Here is a 23,425-nt window from a genome sequence, read left to right on the forward strand (position 1 = left end):
TGATCTTATAATTAAACAAAACTTTAAAATAATATGGTAATTAAATTTGATCTTAATTTTTTATTGTCCGATCTAATAGAAGAAATTAATGGCAAAAAACTAACAAAAATATGCGCTGGTGAAAATAAGTGTATGAATAACACTATACTTTGTTCTTTTGTTGTTTGTTTTAATAGTTAAAAACAAATCTTTTACTTTTTACTAAGGACTCGTTTAGATGTGCTTTTAATATGACTAAAAGCGCTTTTAGAAAAAAAAATATTTTTGAATTCCAAAAACACTTTAGGTATTTTTTTAAAATTTACTTACATTTTTAATAAAAATTAATTCAAAAAATAATTTCATCAAAAACACTTTCAATTATTTTAAAATACCTCATTCGTCACTTAAAAATCCTCTCCGCCGCCTTTAAAACATTTTTATTTTCTTCCCTTCCCTTCCCTGAACCCATTTTTAATATACTCCCTCACTACTTCCGACCCCAAACAACACTCCTCCCTCCTCCTCCTCCTCCTCCTCCTCCCCCCCCGCCCCCTCCCTCTCTCTCTCGCTCTCTGATGCACTGACCATCTCACCGATCGTCTCGCTCGCCATGGCCGAGACCTTCGCCAGACTCTCCGAGTCTGTCTACTCGGACGGCAAGCCTATCTCGTCCACTGATCTCCTACAGAGACTGCGCTCCTCCTCCGACTCGATCAGACCTGGACTCGAGAACCTTCTCCCGATTCTAAAACGCGGCGTTGAGGCCGACGGAGACGGCAAGCTAGGGCTCCAATTATGGACCGATTCGCAAATTCAAGCTGTGTATTCGATTGCCTACGCCGTCGCTTCCGCCTCTCGTTCTCTGTTGGGTACTGTGGCCTTCTTTTCATCTTCTTCTACGTGAAATTAGTTGCCTTTTGTTTGTTTTTTGAGTCTTGATGCTTTCTTGTTAATATAGAAGTAGACGATATTCGAAGTAGTTATTTCTAAGTTGCAGCTACTTTTCTATGTATTTCTAGTATTTTTTATTTTATTTTATTTCTTATAAATCTTAAAGATTGCAATTTTGGAGCGTTAATGAAGTGTTTTGGTAATAAGTTTACTTAATCTTGTTGTGATTGCGTGTACAGTGGATCAAGCGGATGCTATAATAGTTGCCATTGTGCAACAGTCGTTGGAATTTGCGGTATGTTATTTGGAAAGATCAGAATTTAGCACCGAAGATATGAGCATTCAGGTTAGTTAGTTCTTCTTCCCATATCAAGTTGCTATGGCTAGTTTAGTTTGAATGTTACTTTTGCGCGTTAATCATTTGAAAGGCAGCTGGTTTTATTTTTTGAGGGCTATGAATTATTCATGCACATTTTGCTATTATTCTCTAATATCAGCTTGTATGGTTATTGGTGCTACAAAACAGATTACTTGGTTTTCATATTTGTTAAATCAGCTATTATGGTGGGGATCAAACTTTTTTTTCTAGTGCAGTGCATTATTGAATTAATTGTCTTTTCTTATTGGTTGGCGCATTTTATGAGTGGTGATATGTGTTTATGCACGCTTGGGGAGGGGGTGAACGGTGGCTCTAAATTTTCTTTATAATCCAACTTTTGTTTGGTTTTGCAGAATAATATGGCGCATCTTTTGGAGATGGCATTGATCGATGGAATGGATAAAACACCTGGCGCACTGCGACCTTGCTCTGTAGATAGCCTGGTGGACTTGTTGCCATCTGTTACCCATAATTCTTGTGGTAATGATCTTGACAACCACAATAAGTGTGGTCCTCAAGGTAAGAGCTTTGCTCATAAGAATTGATGTCTTCTAGTGTTATTGCATCATGGTTTACTTGATACTGATGAGATACTTTTAATGTGTCTGAGAAGGTGTCAATTGTTCAAGGGCAGAGAAACCAGTGGATCGTCTGTTTTTGTCTTTAGCTTCTGAGTGCATACAATCAGATAGGCAGACCACTGGGTTTGGTGGGCCTGCTTTCCACCAGGATTTCAACAAATTAGTTTTTCTATCTCAGCATTGGGCAGCTGTTCACACAGGGTGCATTCAACGTTTGATTTTGCTCTGCAAGGGACTCATTGCGCTCCCAGATATGTTTGATGAGAAGAGTGCTGGGACATACGTCTGTAAGAGGTTGTCTTTTAGTTTGAGGATCATAAAGTTACTTGGAAGTCTCACAAAGGACATCCCATATATTGAATATGATGCGTCATTGGTGCAAGCAGTTGCTTCTTTTGCTGATGCAGTGCCTGGGTTGTTTAGGCCTTGCTTCGAGTTTGTAAATAGCCACGTTGCAGTTGAGGGTAGTTTTGAGAGCCTCAGTCTTTTGCTATTGGAAGACTTTCTTGAACTTGTTCGCGTTACTTTCTGCACCAGCAGTGTTTTCCTGAATGTCCAAGTCTGTGTGGTAGCTTCCATGCTAGACAATTTAGATGCTTCTGTATGGAGATATAACAAGGCTGCTGCTAACCTGAAGCCCCCACTAGCTTATTTTCCACGTATTGTTGTGTACATGTTGATGCTCATTCAAGACCTCAAGAGACAGACTAGTCGGGCTGTCAATTGGAAGGAGTTAGACACAGAGCTTACTGGAAGTAGTGCCAATTTTATTGATTCTCCTTCGTGCCTTGTTCATTCTGAGAAAATTCCTTTACTCCAAAGGTACACATTTGAACATCTTGTGCAAATAATATTCCCTTCCTCAAAACAATGGATGGACGATCTGATGCATCTTATCTTTTTCCTTCATTCCGAGGGAGTAAAACTGAGACCAAAAGTGGAGAGGTCATATTCTAGCTGTGCAAAAACTACTTGCAGCTCTGAATTAGAAAATGTGGTTTGCCATGAAGATGAGGCCCTTTTCGGAGACCTTTTCTCTGAGAGTGTTCGTGGGTCTACAGACGGATATGATCAGCCATCCGTGGTTGCTAATTCTAGCTCCAGCCAGAGTAATATGCCAATGGAAGCTGCTATGGAACTGTTGAGCTTTGTTAAAGTGTGCATCTTCTCTCCTGAATGGCATCCGTCTGTTTTTGAGGATGGCTGTGCAAAGCTTAGCAAAGGCCATATTGATATTTTTCTGTCCTTACTCCACAGCCAGGGATATCCCGAGGATAGGACTCCTGAGTGCCATTCCCTTTCACATGAAGAGAAAAAGATTGGGCATACCCATGAACTTTGTTTTGATTTGTTGCAAGACCTGGTCACCCGCCATGCATTATCTGATTCGATAGAAGAGGACTTGGTTGAGAAGATTTTGAATGTTGAGAATGATATTTTCGTTTACAATAATCAGACCCTTACCTTGCTAGCTCACACCCTTTTCTGTAGGGTGGGTTTGGCTGGTAGCGGCTTGAGAACCCAAATTTTCAGGGGGTTTGTAGATTTTGTTGTTGAGAAGACCAAAACTGTTTCTTTAAAATGCCCTACCTTGAAGGAACTTCTAGAGGCCCTTCCATCTGCTTTTCACATTGAGATTCTTCTTGTGGCATTTCACTTATCGTCCAAAGAGGAAAAGGTATCACAGGCGAACTTAATTTTTTCTGCTCTTCAAGCGATTGGTGCTCCAACTTTGGGTTTTAACAGTACGCATTTGTCTTGCTGGGCTTTACTGGTTTCAAGGTTAGTTTTAGTGCTTCGACATATGGTATTCTACCCACAGACATATCCTTCATCCTTGCTTGTACATCTGCGGTCCAAATTGAGGGAGGCTCCGTACACCAATGCACAGCTTGGGGTGAATGATCATTTGTCATCTTGGGTCTCAGTGATATTTAAGAATGTAATGAGTGCATCATTTGAAGAAGAGTCCGATATCAGTCCCTTGATTCATCAGCTGATTGATACATCTGCCTTCCCTGCTTTGCTGTCCATAGATTATGTGAATATTGACTCCTTATGCTTGAACTGGGATGAGATTTGTTCAACCATGTCCTTAATTCTGGGGTTGTGGAAAGGCAAACAGGCTGCAGTGGTGGAGGATCTTATTGTTGAAAGATACATTTTCATACTTTGTTGGGATTTTCCAACAATCGGTACTTCAAAGGACCATCAGGTTCTTTCAAGTAGCAATCCACAGAATCTTGACATTTCTGACATGGAAAATTTCATTTTCTTCAGCCATTCAATTCTAGGTCATCAGGCCGCTGTTGGTGCAAAAACTAATTCTGAAGTTATAGTTCAGCTGCTTCAGCTCTTACATACTGAACATATATCTGATCACACTGAGGAATTAGGCTGGGGTTTCTTGAGAAATGCAACGTGGCTGTCTTTGGCACTCTCCTTGCTTGATGTTGGGATCTGGAGGTATGGCATGAAGAATAAAGTCCCAGGAGTGGGTTCAAACTGGATAGAGAACACGTCTAAGGACAATGAGTATGTTGCTGTTGCTGAAGGGCTGATTGCCTCTTTAATGAATTCTGATCAAGTTTCAATATTGTTGAAGACATTTTCATCTTTGCTGAACAGTTACTTACTGGCTTATCAGAAAGCTTTTGTTGCTACCTTTGGTAATAGCCAGAAGGATGCTGATGGGTTTTCGCCATTATTGCTTTTTAAGCATTCAGGATTTGACAAATGCCTTCAGGATGAGCTAGGAAAGACTGGCACTTATTCTTTCCGTCTGGAGTCTCTCATTGACCCTTTGGCAAAGTTTGATGTTATTATTGACAAAAGAGCTTCAGGAATTTTATGTAGGGCCTCCTGGGAATGGATGCTGCATGGTTTCCCATTGAATCTTCGGACTTCCAGTGGTTTCCTCTTTTCTTGCATTCTTAACATTAGAGGGATCGTTTCCATTCTGGTTGGTCTGCTTAAAATGAAAGATATGATAGGAAATGTCTGCTTGGAGACTGAAGTGCTCCATCAAATTCTTGATATGGTAGTGACAATCAAGTTTGATAGGATTTTTGAAAGCATTCATGGGAAATGCGAAACCATATATGACAGCTTGAGTGTAGGCTTGGGAGCAACAGATTTTGCCAATTTAATTCTATTAGAGCACCTAGAAGGATTTTTAAGGGATATCAATGCCAGAGGAGTAAGTGACAGCAGTATCCATGAGTGCATAGTTACCAAAGCTATTGATACGATGGATAGCCTAAGAAAAGACCCTGTAAAAGTTGATTATTTTAAACTCTATCTTGGTATAGAAGATGTCCCCGAGCAGGTGAAGAAGCTATTTGGTGTGCAGCGTGGTGATCTACTGGTTCTAATTGACACTCTACACAATTGTGACTCTGAAACAGTTAACATAAAGGTTCTTAACTTTTTTGTTGCTCTGTTAACTGGTGAGCTGTTTCCTGGTCTTGAACAGAAGATCCAAAACAAATTTCTTGGCATGGACTTGGTTTTGCTTTCCAAATGGTTGGAGAAGAGGCTGTTAGGTTGTGTTACGGAAACTTCAGGTGGAGTTAATAGTGCAAAAGGAAGTTCCGTCTCTCTCAGAGAGTCAACCATGAACTTTATTTTATGCATTGTATCCTCACCTTCTAATTTGAAATCAACAGAACTGCAGAGTCATATTTTTGAAGCTATTCTGGTTTCCCTTGAACCTGCATTTTTGCAATTTGATATTCATGTTGCCAAATCATTTTTCCAGTTCGTTGTTCAACTATCTAAGGGGGATGCTTCAGTGAGATTGCTTTTAAAGCGGACCATAATGCTGATGGAGAAGCTTGCTGGCAATGATTCCCTGCTACCAGGCCTGAAGTTTCTTTTTGGCTTTTTCGGGAGTGTCTTAAGCGATTGTGGGTCTGGCAAGAACACCCAGGAAAGGTCGTCTGGGAAGTCTCTGCCTGTAAATGCTCTTGGTGTGGGATCTATGGCTCCAAGGCCAGTAGGATCAAGGAAAAACTCCGAGGCATTGGTCCTTTCTTCTAATCAAGAAGGTGGTTCCATGGCTCTTGAATGTGACGCAACTTCTGTAGATGAGGATGAGGATGATGGAACTTCTGATGGTGAGGTGGCCAGCCTGGACAAGGATGATGAAGAGGATACTAACAGTGAAAGGGCCCTTGCTTCTAAAGTTTGCACATTTACTTCTAGTGGTAGCAATTTCATGGAACAACACTGGTACTTCTGTTATACATGTGATCTAACAGTGTCAAAGGGCTGTTGCTCTGTGTGTGCAAAAGTTTGTCATCGCGGTCATCGTGTTGTTTATTCTCGCTCTAGTCGTTTCTTTTGTGATTGTGGAGCTGGGGGTGTTAGAGGAAGCAACTGTCAGTGCTTAAAGCCACGCAAATTCACTGGAAGTAGTAACGCGCCAGTCCGTAGTGCTAGTAATTTCCAGGCTTTCTTACCCTTCACGGATGATGGAGAGCAGCTGCCTGAAAGTGATTCAGATTTTGATGAGGATACTAGTACTGATGTAGATAACTCTCTCAGACTATCCATCCCCAGGGAGCTTCAAGATGCGATCGCGCCATTACTTGAAGAACTTGATGTTGAAGGTCAGGTGCTTGAACTTTGCTCTTCATTGTTCGCATATATAACTTGTAAACGAGACTCCAACATGTCAAAAGATATTAAAATCACTCTTGGTAGAGACAAAATGCTTTCTTTTGGTGTTGATCTCTTGCAATTGAAGAAGGCATATAAAAGTGGGTCCTTAGACCTGAAGATAAAGGCCGACTATTCAAATGCCAAGGAACTTAAATCACATTTAGCTAGTGGGTCTCTTGTCAAATCCTTGCTCAGTGTCAGTCTTCGAGGGCGACTCGCTGTTGGAGAAGGTGATAAGGTTGCTATATTTGATGTTGAGCAGTTGATTGGACAGGCCACCATTGCACCAGTGACAGCAGACAAGACCAATGTTAAGCCTCTCTCTAAGAATGTTATTCGGTTTGAAATTGTGCATCTTACTTTCAATCCAGTGGTAGAGAATTATCTTGCAGTAGCAGGATATGAAGATTGCCAGGTCCTCACAGTGAATCCTCGTGGTGAAGTGACTGATCGTCTTGCCATTGAACTGGCACTGCAAGGTGCACATATTAGACGGGTTGACTGGGTTCCAGGTTCTCAGGTTCAGTTGATGGTCGTTACCAACAAATTTGTCAAAATATATGATCTATCTCAGGACAACATCAGTCCTATACACTACTTCACTCTGCCAGATGATGTGATTGTGGATGCAACACTTGTTGTGGCTTCTCAGGGAAGGATGTTTCTTATTGTTCTCTCAGAACATGGAAAGCTGTTCAGGCTAGAATTGTCAGTCGAAGGTAATATGGGGGCTACACCTTTGAAGGAAGTAATCCCGATACAGGATAAAGTAATAGACGTGAAGGGCTCATCGTTGTACTTTTCTTCAACGTACAAATTACTTTTCCTATCTTATCAAGATGGCACTACCTTGTTAGGACGGCTAAGCCCCAATGCCTCATCTCTAAGTGAAATATCTACCATTTATGAGGAGGAACAAGATGGTAAACAGCGGTCTGCTGGACTTCATCGTTGGAAGGAATTGCTGGCTGGCAGTGGTTTATTTGTTTGCTTCTCAAGTATAAAATTGAACTCTGCCATTGCTGTATCAATTGGATCGCATGAGTTATTTGCACAAAACTTGCGACATGCAGTGGGTTCTACTTCACCTCTAGTTGGAGTCACTGCTTATAAGCCTTTATCCAAAGATAAGATTCACTGTCTTGTTTTACACGATGATGGTAGCCTTCAGATATACTCGCATACCCCAATGGGAGTTGATGCCGATGCTAGTGCAACAGCGGAGAAAGTGAAAAAATTGGGTTCCAGAATTCTCAGCAACAAGGCTTATGCTGGCACTAACCCAGAATTCCCACTTGACTTTTTCGAGAAAACAGTGTGCATAACAGCAGATGTGAAACTGGGTGGTGATGCCATCAGAAATGGTGATTCTGAAGGGGCTAAGCTGAGCTTGGCATCTGAGGATGGCTTTCTAGAAAGTCCAAGCCCTGCAGGATGTAAGGTAATTGTTGCTAGGATCTAGTGACCTGACACTCATGGCATGCTTTAGTTCGGATGTTTCGGTTTTCATCTCCTTTCTTCTATAGTTTATGGTTCTAACATTACTTCTTTTTTTCCCCTCAGATATCCGTCTTCAATTTGAACCCTGATATCATCATGGTTGGGCTTCGTGTGCATGTGGGTAATACATCAGCAAACCATATACCTTCTGATATAACTATTTTCCATAGGGCGATTAAATTAGATGAGGGCATGCGGTCTTGGTATGATATACCGTTTACAGTTGCTGAGTCACTCCTTGCTGATGAAGAATTTACAATCTCTGTTGGACCCACATTTAATGGATCTGCTTTGCCTAGAATTGACTGTCTTGAAGTATATGGTAGAGCTAAAGATGAATTTGGCTGGAAAGAGAAAATGGATGCCATACTTGATATGGAAGCTCGTGTCCTTGGTTGTAATTCGTTGCTTTCAGGATCTGGGAAAAAACGCCGGTCAATGCAGTCTGCTCCTATGCAGGAGCAGGTCATAGCTGATGGTCTTAAGATTCTATCCAGGATTTACTCATTGTGTAGATCTCGTGGTTGCTCAAGAGTTGAGGAAATTAGTCCGGAGCTGAGCAAACTCAGGTGCAAGCAGTTATTGGAAAAAATATTTGAGAGTGATCGAGAGCCCTTGTTGCAGGCTGCTGCTTGCCATGTCTTGCAGGCTGTGTTCACCAAAAAGGACACTTACTATCAAGTATGTGAATTAGCAATTAATAAATTACCCACTGTTGATCTATGACAGTTAGCAATTCTATCAGCGTCCTTATTTATGCATGAGGAAATGAAGAAATTTGTTTGTTAACTGACATCGTCTTCTTCAGGTTAAGGACACCATGCAGCTTCTTGGAGTGGTGAAATCAACCTCTGTACTCTCTTCAAGGCTTGGGGTTGGTGGTACTGCAGGGGCATGGATAATTGAAGAGTTTACAGCCCAGATGCGTGCTGTATCTAAGATTGCATTGCATCGGCGATCGAATCTGGCGACTTTCTTGGAGATACATGGTAGTTTCACATTATCCAGTGCACTGAATTGCTTACATTTTTAAGAATTCACTCTCTTGTGTTGAATGTAGTATATAAACCTTAAGCAGGAACCAGATCTTCATATAAATAACATAGGGTACATGTCCAATCAATATAGTTAATTGTTTAAGTTATTTACATCTGATTCATGGTAGGTTACTTTCCATAATATTTATTCAAGTGCTTGTTGAATCACTTCCTTTGTAGTTTCTCTTGTAAAGTTGATATGATTCTTGTACATTAATCATATGGATTGTTGAATTACTTTTATGTTATTTCTCCTGCAAAGTTTTGCTAAAATGTTATGTTGGAATTTTCGTGATGTTAGCTTGGTTAATTTTTGTACACCCAAACTTTGGGTGGTGTTACAAGTTTAAGTATAAGTTTCAGTTTGTTATCACGAGTTGCTGTATTCATCCTGCATCTGTCATTTATTTCATTTGCAATTAACGGATCTGTGATTCCTATCCCTCATCCAGGTTCTGAAGTTATTGATGGGCTTATTCAAGTTCTTTGGGGAATTTTGGACTTAGAGCAGCTTGACACTCAAACAATGAACAACATTGTTATTTCTTCTGTAGAGCTCATTTATTGTTATGCTGAATGCCTGGCATTACATGGAAAGGATACAGGGGTACACTCTGTTGGACCTGCTGCTGTATTATTCAAAAAGCTTCTCTTTTTGTCCAATGAGGCTGTTCAAACATCAACAAGGTAGTAAATTCTTATTATTTATTTATTTATGTCTTCAACTTGATTTTAGCTTATTCTATTATTCACTTGGACTACCATTTCTGTTTCAGCTTGGCAATATCTTCAAGGTTGCTTCAGGTTCCATTTCCAAAGCAAACTATGTTGGCCACCGATGATGTTGCAGAAAATGCAGTATCTGCACCTGTGCATGCCGGCACAACTGGTGGAAATGCCCAAGTCACAACTGAAGAAGATTCAATCACTTCATCCGTTCAATACTGTTGTGATGGTTGCACCACTGTTCCTATACTCAGAAGGCGATGGCATTGTACTATTTGTCCTGATTTTGATCTGTGTGAGGCATGCTATGAAGTACTGGATGCAGATCGTCTCCCTCTACCACACTCCAGAGATCATCCTATGACAGCAATACCCATTGAAGTGGAATCATTAGGCAGAGATGGCAATGAGTTTCACTTCACACCAGATGATGTAAGTGATTCAAGCATATTGCCAACATCTGCAGATGCCAGGACTCAGAATTCTGCCTCATCAATTCATGTCCTGGAACCCAATGAGTCTGGGGAGTTTTCTGCTTCAGTGAATGACTCTGTTTCAATTTCTGCTTCGAAACGGGCTTTAAATTCCTTACTTCTGTTTGAGCTTCTTGAACAATTAAAAGGGTGGATGCAATCGATGTCGGGGGTCCAGGCAATCCCTGTTATGCAGCTCTTCTACAGATTATCATCTGCTGTTGGTGGGCCTTTCATAGACATCTCGAAGCCTGAAAGCTTAGATTTGGAGAAATTGATTAGATGGTTTCTGGATGAGCTTAATCTGAACCAACCTTTTGTTGCCAAATCCCGCTCTACATTTGGGGAAGTTGCAATACTTGTTTTCATGTTCTTTACGTTGATGTTACGAAACTGGCACCAGCCTGGCAGTGATGGTTCTACACCAAAACCTAGTGGGACAACAGATACACATGATAAAAGCATCATCCAGATTTCGCCCTCCACCTTGGTTGCTGCTTCATCTTCCTTGGATGATCAAGAGAAAAATGACTTTGCATCCCAGCTGCTCCGAGCATGCAATTCTCTTAGGCAACAATCTGTTGTCAATTACCTGATGGAGATACTACAACAGCTAGTGCATGTTTTCAAGTCCCCTTCTGTTAGTTATGAAAACGCAGGACCTGGTTCTGGATGTAGTGCTCTATTAACAGTTCGAAGGGATGTAGCAGCTGGCAATTTTTCTCCTTTCTTTTCAGACTCATATGCAAAAGCCCACCGTACCGATATCTTTGCGGACTACCATAGATTGTTGTTGGAGAATACCTTCCGGCTGGTGTACACCTTGGTTAGACCTGAAAAGCAAGACAAGACTGGGGAGAAAGAGAAGGTTTCAAAGATCTCTTCTGGCAAGGATCTGAAGCTAGATGGATATCAAGATGTTCTCTGCGGTTACATTAACAATCCTCACACAACTTTTGTGAGAAGATATGCAAGGAGGCTTTTCCTCCATCTCTGTGGAAGCAAAACTCACTATTACACTGTGCGAGACTCCTGGCAATTCTCAAGTGAGATGAAAAATCTTTTCAAGCATGTAAACAAGTCGGGCGGGTTTCAAAGTCATTTGTCATATGAGAGAAGTGTTAAGATAGTTAAGTGCCTCTCTACTATGGCTGAAGTAGCTGCAGCACGACCTCGGAACTGGCAGAAGTACTGTTTGAAACATTCAGATTTCCTACCATTCTTGATTAATGGAGTGTTCTATCTTGGAGAAGAGTCAGTTATTCAGATTTTGAAGCTGTTGAATCTTTCCTTTTACACAGGAAAGGAGATTGGTCATTCGTTAAAGAAAACTGAAGCTGTGGATTCAGGTATGAATTCAAACAAATCAGGGACACAATCTCATGATCCCAAAAAGAAGAAGAAAGGTGAAGAAGGAACGGAATCTGGTTCGGAAAAGTCCTATGTGGATGTGGAGTCTCTGATAAATATCTTCACTGACAGGGGTGGAGATGTCTTGAAGCAATTCATTGATTGCTTTTTGCTTGAATGGAATTCTAGTTCTGTGCGTGCAGAGGCCAAGTGTGTTCTTTATGGTGTGTGGCATCATGCTAAGTCATCATTCAAGGAAACTTTGGTAGTGACTCTCTTGGAGAAAGTAAAATGTCTACCAATGTATGGTCAAAATATAGTTGAGTATACTGAACTTATCACATGGTTGCTGGGTAAAGCTCCGGATGACAGCTCAAAGCAACAGAGCAGTGAGCTTGTGGATCGATGCTTAACCCCTGATGTAGTCAAATGCATCTTTGAGACACTTCATTCACAAAATGAGCTTTTAGCTAATCATCCAAATTCCCGCATATACAACACTTTAAGTGGATTAGTCGAATTTGATGGGTACTATCTTGAGAGTGAGCCTTGTGTTGCCTGCAGTTCTCCAGAGGTGCCATACAGCAGGATGAAGCTAGAAAGTCTGAAATCTGAAACAAAGTTCACTGACAATCGCATCATAGTGAAATGCACTGGGAGTTACACCATCCAGACAGTGACCATGAACGTTCATGATGCGCGGAAGTCTAAATCAGTGAAAGTTTTGAACCTGTATTACAACAACCGACCTGTGGCTGACTTGTCAGAGTTGAAAAATAATTGGTCTCTTTGGAAACGTGCCAAGAGTTGCCATCTTACTTTCAATCAGACTGAACTGAAAGTGGACTTTCCCATTCCAATAACAGCTTGTAACTTCATGATTGAGCTGGATTCCTTCTATGAAAATCTCCAGGCTTTGTCTCTTGAACCATTGCAATGCCCACGTTGCAGTCGACCTGTCACTGATAAGCATGGTATATGTGGCAATTGCCATGAGAATGCTTATCAGTGCAGGCAATGCCGCAACATTAATTATGAAAATCTGGACTCCTTTCTATGCAACGAGTGTGGCTATAGTAAATATGGTAGATTTGAGTTCAACTTCATGGCAAAGCCAAGTTTTGCATTTGATGACATGGAGAATGATGAAGATATGAAGAGAGGGTTGGCTGCTATAGAAACTGAATCAGAAAATGCTCATAGGAAATATCAGCAACTTCTAGGATTCAAGAAGCCCCTGCTTAAGATTGTGTCGAGTGTCGGTGAGATTGAAATAGACTCGCAACAGAAGGATTCGGTGCAGCAAATGATGGTCTCCTTACCTGGGCCTGTATGTAAGATTAATCGTAAAATAGCTCTTCTTGGTGTCCTGTATGGTGAGAAGTGCAAAGCAGCTTTTGATTCTGTCAGCAAAAGTGTCCAGACACTGCAAGGGTTACGCCGGGTTTTGATGAATTATTTGCACCAGAAACAGTCTGTTAACAGAGTGGCTGCTTCCAGATTTGTGGTTTCCAGGTCTCCAAATAATTGCTATGGCTGTGCTTCTACATTTGCGACACAGTGTCTTGAAATCCTACAGGTCCTATCAAAGCATCCAAATTCCAAGAAACAACTTGTTGCTGCTGGCATTTTAACGGAACTATTTGAAAATAACATTCATCAAGGTCCTAAAACAGCTCGTGTCCAAGCTAGGGCCGTTCTTTGTGCATTCTCTGAGGGTGATATAAATGCAGTGACCGAGTTGAACAGCTTAATTCAGAAAAAGGTTACGTACTGCCTTGAACATCATCGCTCCATGGACGTTGCTCTGGCCACTCGTGAAGAGTTGTCATTGCTGTCAGAAGTATGTTCTCTCACTGATGAATTTTGGGAATCAAGATTGCGTGTGGTTTTTCAGCTGCTATTTTCTTCTATCAAATTGGGTGCTAAGCATCCTGCCATTTCTGAGCATGTCATTCTTCCTTGTCTGAGGGTTATATCTCAGGCATGTACTCCTCCAAAACCTGAAGTACCAGATAAAGAGCCTAATACAGGAAAAGCTAACACTGGTTCGCAGATCAAGGACGAAAGTAATTCAAGTATGTCTGGATCTTTGGGCGGACATAGTGGTGGTACCAAGTCAGCAGAACCACTAGATAAGAACTGGGATACATCTCAGAAGACTCAGGACATTCAATTATTAAGCTATGCGGAGTGGGAGAAGGGAGCATCATATCTTGATTTTGTTAGAAGGCAGTACAAAGTGTCCCTGTCTGTTAAAGGTGGTAGCCAGAAGACTCGACCTCAGAGACAAGAATTCCTGGCTCTTAAATATGCACTCAGGTGGAAGAGGCGTACTGGTAAGACAGCTAAGAATGACTTGTCAGCATTTGAGCTGGGGTCTTGGGTTACGGAACTTGCTCTTAGTGCTTGCTCTCAATCTATAAGGTCAGAGATGTGCATGTTGATAACTCTGCTCTGTGCTCAGAGTACATCAAGACGATTTCGGTTATTGAACTTATTAGTGTCCTTGCTACCAGCAACTCTTTCTGCTGGTGAAAGTGCTGCGGAATATTTTGACTGTCTGTTCAAGATGATAGATTCAGAAGAGGCTCGCCTGTTTTTGACTGTGCGTGGATGTCTTGGAACAATTTGTAAACTAATTACTCAAGAAGTAGGCAATGTTGAATCTCTAGAAAGGAGCATGCGTATTGACATTTCTCAAGGATTCATACTTCACAAGCTTATAGAGCTGCTGGATAAATTTTTGCAGGTTCCGAATATTCGATCCAGGTATGACTGGTTTCTTTACTAATTTCAAATTTTGTGCTTAACTGATTCCATTTTTTTCAAACAACTTTCGTGCTTAACAAATTTTGTTTGTATTAATGTCAGATTCATGCGAGACAATTTGCTGTCGGAAGTTCTTGAGGCTCTTATTGTTATTCGCGGCTTGGTAGTGCAGAAGACAAAGTTAATTAGTGATTGCAATCGGCTTCTAAATGACCTTTTAGATAGCCTTCTGCTTGAAAGCAGCGAAAATAAAAGGCAGTTCATTAGAGCCTGTGTCTGTGGTTTGCAAAACCATGGGGAGGAGAGAAAGGGACGAACTTGTCTGGTATGGATGATAAACCAACACTCGGATTTTCTCTGCTTTGTAAATGATGCTTTTAGACTGGTTTATCAAAATAACTCATCAAAGTTATAATATACTGATACCTAATTATACTTTTGTAGTAGGTAAAATTTTTGCTGTCTAGATAAAAGTCAATATTTCTTGGGTTCTTTATAGTTTGTACAAGGCTTACGTTCTCATAATTGCATGCGTTCTTCGCTTTCTTTTTTGTTGTGTTTCTGTATATGTAAGCATGGGGTTCGTTTGTTTTGCTTTCACTGACTTAGGTGCCAGCACTAACATTCAACTATATGAACAGTTTATCCTGGAGCAGCTCTGCAATCTGATATGCCCATCAAAACCAGAGCCAGTGTATCTGCTGGTTCTTAACAAGGCACATACACAAGAAGAGTTCATCAGGGGATCTATGACAAAGAATCCCTATTCTAGCTCTGAGATTGGTCCTCTGATGCGTGATGTCAAGAACAAAATTTGCCATCAGTTGGATATGCTAGGTCTTGTTGAAGATGACTATGGGATGGAATTACTAGTTGCTGGGAACATCATCTCTCTTGATTTGAGCATAGCTCAAGTCTATGAGCAAGTCTGGAAGAAGTCAAGTCAATCTTCGAATGCCATGGCCAATACGACATTGTTATCGCCTAATGCTGTCCCATCAGCTAGAGACTCTCCGCCTATGACAGTGACCTATCGGCTTCAGGTTTGTTATAGCTGTGTATTTTCCCATGTACAAGTCTGCATACTGATAAGGATTTTCTTCTAAATGACAAAGGAGTCGCCTTTTCTCCATTTCTGTACCAATATATGATATATAGGCTGTTTGGTCACACTTCCATTCAAATTGCATAAATGAAGTTCAAACAAAACTGACATTTAAATTCCATAGAAAAACGAAGTTATTTCTCTATCAAATCATGTATAATCTCTAACAGATCATGTAAAGCATAGATTTAAGATGTTATGCTTCACCCAATCATTTTAAATTCATTTTGTGTTAAATTTTGAATCCATCTATGAATTTTGCTAAAATCTAAAGATAGGTACTCATTATAATCTTTCAGCCAACTTAAGCTTGATATTGAAACTAATCTCATATTTCAAAATCATTCATCCAAATGCAACCTGACATCATTTTTTCCCAATGGATCAATACGTCACGTTTTCTATTATTTTTGGTCTTGCGACTCTTACCTTGATATTCTTTTGATCATAACTATTCTCTTTTGGGGTACAATTTCCAGGGCTTAGATGGTGAAGCAACTGAGCCTATGATTAAAGAATTGGAAGAAGATAGAGAGGAGTCACAAGATCCAGAGGTTGAGTTTGCCATTGCAGGTGCTGTTCGTGAGTATGGTGGGCTGGAAATTATATTGAGCATGATCCAGGTGCATTTCCTATTTCATTATTCCTACTTGACATTTGAAGTGAAACCTTTTGCTACATATTGTTGAAATAACTGACTTTTAATATGATTTACAGCGTCTGCGAGATGATTTCAAGTCCAACCAAGAGCAGTTGGTAGCTGTTCTAAATCTCCTCATGCATTGTTGTAAAATAAGAGAGAACAGGCGAGCTTTGCTGAGGTTAGGAGCTTTAGGTCTACTCCTTGAAACGGCGAGACGTGCCTTTTCTGTTGATGCCATGGAGCCAGCTGAAGGCATACTTCTCATTGTTGAGAGTCTGACTCTGGAAGCTAATGAAAGTGATAACATTAGCATCACACAAAGTGCTCTTACTGTCACTAGTGAAGAGACGGGTGAACAGGCCAAGAAAATAGTCCTCATGTTTCTGGAGAGATTATCTCATCCTTTGGGTCTTAAGAAATCGAACAAACAGCAGAGGAACAATGAGATGGTTGCAAGAATCTTGCCCTACTTGACATATGGTGAACCTGCTGCAATGGAAGCGCTTATCCAGCACTTCAGCCCACCCTTGCAGGACTGGAGGGAATACGACCGGCTGGAAAGAGAACATGAAGATGACCCTAAAGATGAAAGCATCGCCCAGCAAGCTGCCAAGCAGAGGTTCACGCTGGAAAATTTTGTAAGGGTATCTGAGTCTCTTAAAACAAGTTCCTGCGGTGACAGATTGAAAGACATTATTCTTGAGAGGGGTATTACTGGCGTTGCAGTTAGACATCTGAGTGATAGTTTTTCAGTTGCAGGACAGGCTGGCTTTAAATCTAGTGCAGAATGGGCAACAGGCTTAAAACTGCCATCTGTCCCACTGATATTGTCTATGCTGAGAGGCTTGTCAACAGGACATTTGGCCACTCAAAAGTGTATTGATGAGGGGGGAATTTTACCTTTGCTTCATGCTTTGGAAGGGGTCCCGGGGGAAAACGAGATAGGCGCTAGGGCTGAAAACTTATTGGACACCCTTTCAAATAAGGAGGGAAAAGGAGATGGCTTTTTGGAGGAGAAGGTGCGGAGGTTGAGACATGCCACTAGGGATGAAATGAGGCGTAGAGCTCTAAGGAAAAGAGAGGAATTGCTTCAGGTAATTCATTGAGCATTTTTTTAATAGTTATTGAAAATTCTTTTTATAGTTTATTTATGAATTATATGAAAGCAGGTGCTGACTGAAGTAGATTGTTATCAGGTTACAGAATTTGATATGGAAAATGAGGGTAGAAAATAGCTATTCTCGACTTAAAACAGGAGTTTAGTTTTCCTTAGGGTCAGCGAGTGAAAGCAATACGATTCTCATGGTAAATTAGGATAGAATTTAGTCCTTAATGTATTTATTTTCTTATTTGACGTTCGTGTAATTAGTATTGAGAAAATGAGTAGAACTAATTACTAGCGGTGAAACTGATGGTTCCTTTCGTATCCAAATACTCAGGATCTTGGAATGCGACAAGAGCTAGCTTCAGACGGTGGTGAGCGTATTGTTGTTTCACGACCATTACTTGAAGGTTTAGAAGACGTGGAGGAAGAGGAGGAGGATGGCTTAGCATGCATGGTTTGCCGAGAGGGTTACAGTTTGAGGCCCACTGACCTACTTGGTGTTTACTCTTACAGCAAGCGAGTGAATTTAGGTGCAGGGACTTCTGGAAGCGCACGTGGGGAGTGTGTTTATACAACTGTTAGTTATTTCAACATTATTCATTTCCAGTGCCATCAGGAAGCCAAGAGAGCAGATGCTGCTTTGAAAAATCCAAAGAAAGAGTGGGAAGGAGCAACTCTTAGAAACAATGAATCTCTTTGCAATTCTTTGTTTCCTGTGAGAGGTCCATCTGTTCCTTTACCTCAGTATATTCGCTATGTTGACCAGTTCTGGGACAACCTCAATGCTCTTGGGCGTGCTGATGGGAGCCGTCTTCGGCTGTTGACTTATGACATTGTTCTGGTACAGTATTTTCCTTCACTTTTTTCTGTCTTGTTATTTAACCTTTCTGTTGTATATTATCTTGAATGTGGACCTTATATTTATGAATGTTTTGTTATGTAGATGCTAGCTCGTTTTGCGACCGGGGCATCATTTAGTGCAGAAAGCAGAGGGGGCGGAAGGGAAAGCAACTCCAGATTTCTTCCTTTCATGATCCAAATGGCACGTCACCTTCTTGATCAGGGAAGCCCATCTCAACGTAATACAATAGCCAAGTCTCTGAAAGCATATTTGTCATCGTCTGCATCAGATTCTAGGCCTTCCACTCCTGAGAAACAACCGTCTATGGGTTCTGAAGAAACTGTCCAGTTTATGATGGTGAATTCACTTCTTTCGGAATCTCATGAATCTTGGTTGCAACACCGCTGTGCCTTCTTGCAGCGTGGAATATACCATGCCTACATGCAGCACACTCATGGCCGGTCAGCTGGTCGCACATCATCCAGTTCATCTCCTATAGTCAAGATAGAGTCTGGTGATACAAGCCAAAGTCCTAGTGCAGAGATCGGGGGTGCTGATGAGCTTTTGTCCGTCATTCGACCAATGCTTGTCTACACTGGCTTGATTGAGCAGCTCCAACGTTTCTTCAAGGTCAAAAAACCAGCAAATGCGGCACCCACCCGAGCAGAAGGTACATCAAAAGTATCCAAAGGGGACGACAGTGGAAGCTTGGAAGCTTGGGAGGTAGTGATGAAAGAGCGGCTTTTGAACGTGAACGAGATGGTGGATTTATCAAAAGAAATGTTGTCGTGGCTTGACGAGATGAGTTCCGCAAGCGATTTGCAGGAGGCGTTTGACATAATTGGTGTATTAGCTGATGTGCTGTCTGGTGGCATTACCAACTGCGAGGACTTTGTACGTGCAGCAATCGATGCGGGGAGAGGCTGAGAGTTGGGTTAAACTACCGGCGTCATATGCGTTGCTGTCGTAGTATCTGCCGGGCTTTCTTTTAATTTAGGCGATAGTGATGATTGTAAAATTACATACCCCATGAAAAATGGGGTTCAGAATCTTGAGACTACGTGCATATCTCTGTATCTTCTGTGTGTTGTGCGCATATGGCTTCTTGGTAGTAAAATTATTTTTTTTTCTCCCTAAAATCTGCAATTTTGATAAATTTATGTGTTTCGCCCTACGAGTCTACTGCGACAATTTTGACAATTTTACTTTTAAGTGTAAGCTTCTCTTCAAATTCGAGTTTTGTGTGGGAAGTTGCTTGCAGATCGGTTTAACTCACATCAATCTATAGACTCGTTTGGAAGTGCCTTCAAAATGACTGAAGTTGTTTTTGGTGAAATTGATTTTAGAGTTAGGACCCCAAAATAACCAGATGTGCTTCTCGCAAAGTGTTTTTTCAAGATCCACTTAATTTTTTTTACTAAAAATTGGGTTAAAAAATATTTTCACCAAAAGTGTTTTCAATCATTTTAAAAGCACTTTCAAACACATCTGCAATTATTACGGGACTTAGCAATGAAAGTGAGGAGATTAGGAGAGAAGCCGAACTCATTTCAATAGGAAATTCTTGATAAGTATGTATGTATTGAACCCGTAGAGAAAAAAAGTGTTTAATGCAAAAGAAGGAACCCTCTCTCCGAGGTGTTTAATACATGATACACCAGGCAAACCAAATGTGGTTCTCTTTTTTTCGGCCACCAACAGAAAGGGGCCGAAAGAACCCTAAAGTTACGGTGCCCTAATTCATTGCATCGTAGTCGTCCAGCTTGTCATTGTACTGCAGCACCTTTCTTCTAATCTTCGATGAATCCACCCATGTAATGAAATCTTCCATATTCCTTGTCACCAGGAACGCTGGGTCAGTAACAGTTTCTGGACCGACACGGATGTGTCCTTGCTCGATGTATGTGACAGCTTCTTTCAGGTGTTCAGCAAACTTCAATCGAACCAAAACAGTTGAAAGCCTCCGTCTGAAAACATAGACATGGTAAGCCATCATCACTCGTGATAGTGTCAAATAAACTAGTGACACTAGCAATTACTAAGGCAGAATGTGTTCCAACTTTTGTTGCAAACTTTTCTGTCAATAGTTTCGTAAGAATTCATCGAGCGTAAGGAAGGAGAAGATTACCTGCAAAGGGATGACACCGACAAGCGTTCACACAACGCCAAGCTTTGCTTGGATGGTATCACACCGATATTGTACCTGTCATCAACATAAACCCTTTAAGTATAGAGCACGTAAGATGATGCTAAAACAGACATAAACCTATTGAGTTTAGATCATACAATATCCAAGTCATCTACAACCGGAACCTCTTTGAATAGATCCCGAACACTTCTCTCTTTATGTCACACAATAACGAACACAATTCGGGGGTAAAGTTTCTCAATTTCGATACACCCATACATCCCAAACACTTCTCTCTTTATGTCAACACAATAGCGACCAAACTTGAGGGGTTAAACTTTCTAAATTTCGACTCGATCACTACTTTGTTTTTCGATAACCCATAGTGTAACACATAATGTCCATAAGAAACACTCCTTAGGACCTAATTGACCAAAATTTGGCAACTTTTTATGGGTTTCTTATGCAGCTTTGAAATATTAATACTTTCAACTGACACATCAATTCAACCAATGCAGCACCAGAAGCACACAAAAAATAAGACTCACAGTTTTTCCAAGAGCATATCGGTCATTTCGATCCGATACGGATCGTTCGGGTTCAACTGCTTCAATATGTGCACCAGCTTCTGCACCATCCGGCACAAACCCGAGTACCTATTTTCCAATTTTCCAATTTTTTTTCAAATTTTTAATTGGAAAGAAACAAAACCCAGTTCATCGGAAGATTAATCGACTGATAAAACCTGAAAGAAATTAAGGGGAAAAAAAAATGAAGTCCTACTTTTTGTAGTCGTCGCGACCGGTGACATGGTAGCGCTGCAGAACCTGAGTTTCTCTGTGACCTGCTTCTCTTTTCCAGTCCAAGAAGTTAACTTTCTTCAGCAGCTTCTTCTCATGAAACTTGAGCTGCCTCATGCTTCCTTCGCGCAGAGAGAGAGAGACGAAAGAGCTAAAACCCTAGCTGGAGTAACAAAGGGGATAAAGTGTTGCAAAACCCTAGATTGGGACGAGAATTTCAATCTTAATTACCAGGCAAGCCCATTTGAATATTTGGATCGGGCCTTAAAGCCCAAACACCTCAAGCCCTTTTACATTTATGCTAAATATTCAACAACGTTTGCTTATTGAACTCAGTAATGTTATCTTACTGCGCTTGTAAAAGATCACGCAAAAACTCAACAATGACGTAATTCACAGTTTTTAATTGATTTTTGATGAAGATATAGTCATACGAGTATTAAAAATAGGAAGTCTTAACGAAATACTTTTGGTACTGTTCACTTTTAACGTTAAAGACATTTTAACTCTAAAAAGTCACTCATAGTATTATTCACTTACAACATTTTTTTTATCATTTTGATTAAAACTCAAAGTTTTTAAGCGTTTTTCATTAGTTTTCATTTAAAAATAAAAATAAAAAATGCATGTGGTCCAATATCCTAATGGATAAGGTGTTAAGTTTTCACTCAGACGTTCCGGATTCAAAACACTCCATCTCTTAAATTGTTGTAATAATTTCATATCATTCAACTCTTTTTAATAAGAATAACATTTTTTTTTTTTTTTTTTTTGAGAAAAAGTCATAGAAGTATAAGTAAGACCACTTTAAATTTGCTCAACTCAATGACGAGAATGAATAGCATATGTAGGGGGAGATAAAGGAGAAGGGTGGTGCTACCTACATAATTTTTTTTTACCTTCCACGTATTTCTCTCAATTTCTGATCGTCGGATCGAATAAATTGAAGAATATCAAATGACATAAATTAATAAGGATGTGTGAAAAATAAAAAAAAAATGTATAGGGATGGCGCCACCCAAATGAGAACTTGCGCGGGGTATCATAACTGTGACAAACCGTTTAAAAAATACATATCTTTGTATCATTACTACGAGACACTACAATGACAGTATACCAATGTTATAGAAATTTCTATGAGAAAAAAAATACATAAAAATCACTTTAATTATCCCATGGTCGCTTGAATGATTCTTGTACGCAAATCATTGATCGTGTAGAGCAACTGAATTACACAGTTTTTATGGCGAAAGTTCATGGTTTGCCCAAGACTCAGATGAGGGCACCGCTCATTTACATGGTAAAGCACAACAAAATGAAGAAAAGTTTCACTTTTTGGCCAAAAAGTGAATGTGAATGATGAGTGATGGAAGAACAATGCACAAGCATGTTATCTATTAATATTTAGACGTAGATGTGAGTTATGTGGGTTAATTTAACGCTTGATTTACCCTTTCGTTATATATAATGGAGTTGAGATCTTCTTCGGATTTCATTGTCTAGAGTTTAAGAATCAAGAAATTCAAATTGTTCAAAAGAGAGATCGGGCCCTTGTTTTGTGCGAAGTAGGCCAGTAAAATGGAGAGATTTTTCAGTGTGATCGTCACAAGAGATGGTACACTACGTGTCCTTATATAAATGGTGGCTTATGTGTGTTAAAAGTTTAATAACTTAAAAATTAAAATTTTTCACCACTTGCATAAAAGCACGTGGTGTATCATTTGTATTTCCTTCACAACTAAAAATTTCTCCAGTAAAATGGATTAATAAGAACCATATGATTCAATTTATTTAGTTCGCAATTCCTTATCTTTGAGATCCGGACAGTAAGATCAGGAGAAGATATTCGTTATAATGGATTAGAATTCGCTTTCTCAAAAACAAATGAATATGTGTTGCATTTTCAGACCAAATGACATTCAAAACCAAATTGGTCAGTTTCCCCAACCAAAAAAAAAAAAGAAAAAAAAGGCCAAATTGGTCTGTCAAATGACTGACAGATATCACGGGGATTTGTCACAATCGCAAACTCCGAACCTTCTCTCTCTCTCTCTCTCTAAGCAAAACATGAGCACAGAGTCACAGGACTCTCACTGACTTAAATGAGAGAAATAACAAGGCAATTGGCTACTTTACCCCTAAATGTAAGAAAAGAAACTTGTATACAACGGATAAGTCACTATTGCGGTAATCGTAAATCAATCATATACTATATATACTATAAAATCGCATGATAATGTTTTATCGGCTTGAATTACTATCACAATGATATCTCCGAGAGCTATTAACAGCTAGCCAAAACTGTCCAAAACAAAACTTGTGTTGGTTTAATGTCCACATGCGGTGACAGGGAAGTAGTCAGGCACCGCAACAACTAAATTAAGCTCTGGACATTGCCCCATCACTGTTTGCAGGTTGCAAACTTGCAAGTGGCAATCACAAGGTTT

General features: G+C 40.2%; 2 protein-coding genes across 2 annotated transcripts; one reads left to right on the forward strand and one right to left on the reverse strand.

Moving 5' to 3' along the window:
* Positions 1 to 443: 443 nt before the first annotated feature.
* On the forward strand, positions 444 to 19,189 carry LOC137739076 (auxin transport protein BIG). The gene is made up of 14 exons (XM_068478560.2): positions 444 to 851; positions 1,113 to 1,219; positions 1,606 to 1,771; positions 1,866 to 7,939; positions 8,062 to 8,679; positions 8,807 to 8,987; positions 9,488 to 9,722; positions 9,812 to 14,356; positions 14,459 to 14,681; positions 14,998 to 15,399; positions 15,941 to 16,084; positions 16,179 to 17,198; positions 17,544 to 18,050; positions 18,153 to 19,189. The coding sequence occupies exons 1-14, from the start codon at positions 593 to 595 to the stop codon at positions 18,975 to 18,977; spliced, it is 15,306 nt and encodes a 5,101-aa protein (XP_068334661.2). The 5' UTR covers positions 444 to 592; the 3' UTR covers positions 18,978 to 19,189.
* Positions 19,190 to 19,611: 422 nt separating this feature from the next.
* Positions 19,612 to 21,177, reverse strand: LOC137739974 (uncharacterized). The gene is made up of 4 exons (XM_068479744.2): positions 20,962 to 21,177; positions 20,727 to 20,834; positions 20,179 to 20,253; positions 19,612 to 20,017 (listed from the first exon to the last, which is right to left on the reverse strand). Exons 1-4 carry the CDS (start codon positions 21,093 to 21,095, stop codon positions 19,786 to 19,788), a joined length of 549 nt encoding a protein of 182 aa, XP_068335845.2. The 5' UTR covers positions 21,096 to 21,177; the 3' UTR covers positions 19,612 to 19,785.
* Between the last annotated feature and the right edge of the window lie 2,248 nt (positions 21,178 to 23,425).

Source organism: Pyrus communis, chromosome 9 (assembly GCF_041283825.1).
Source record: "Pyrus communis isolate YQ-2024b chromosome 9, ASM4128382v1, whole genome shotgun sequence".
Classification (NCBI taxonomy): domain Eukaryota; kingdom Viridiplantae; phylum Streptophyta; class Magnoliopsida; order Rosales; family Rosaceae; genus Pyrus; species Pyrus communis.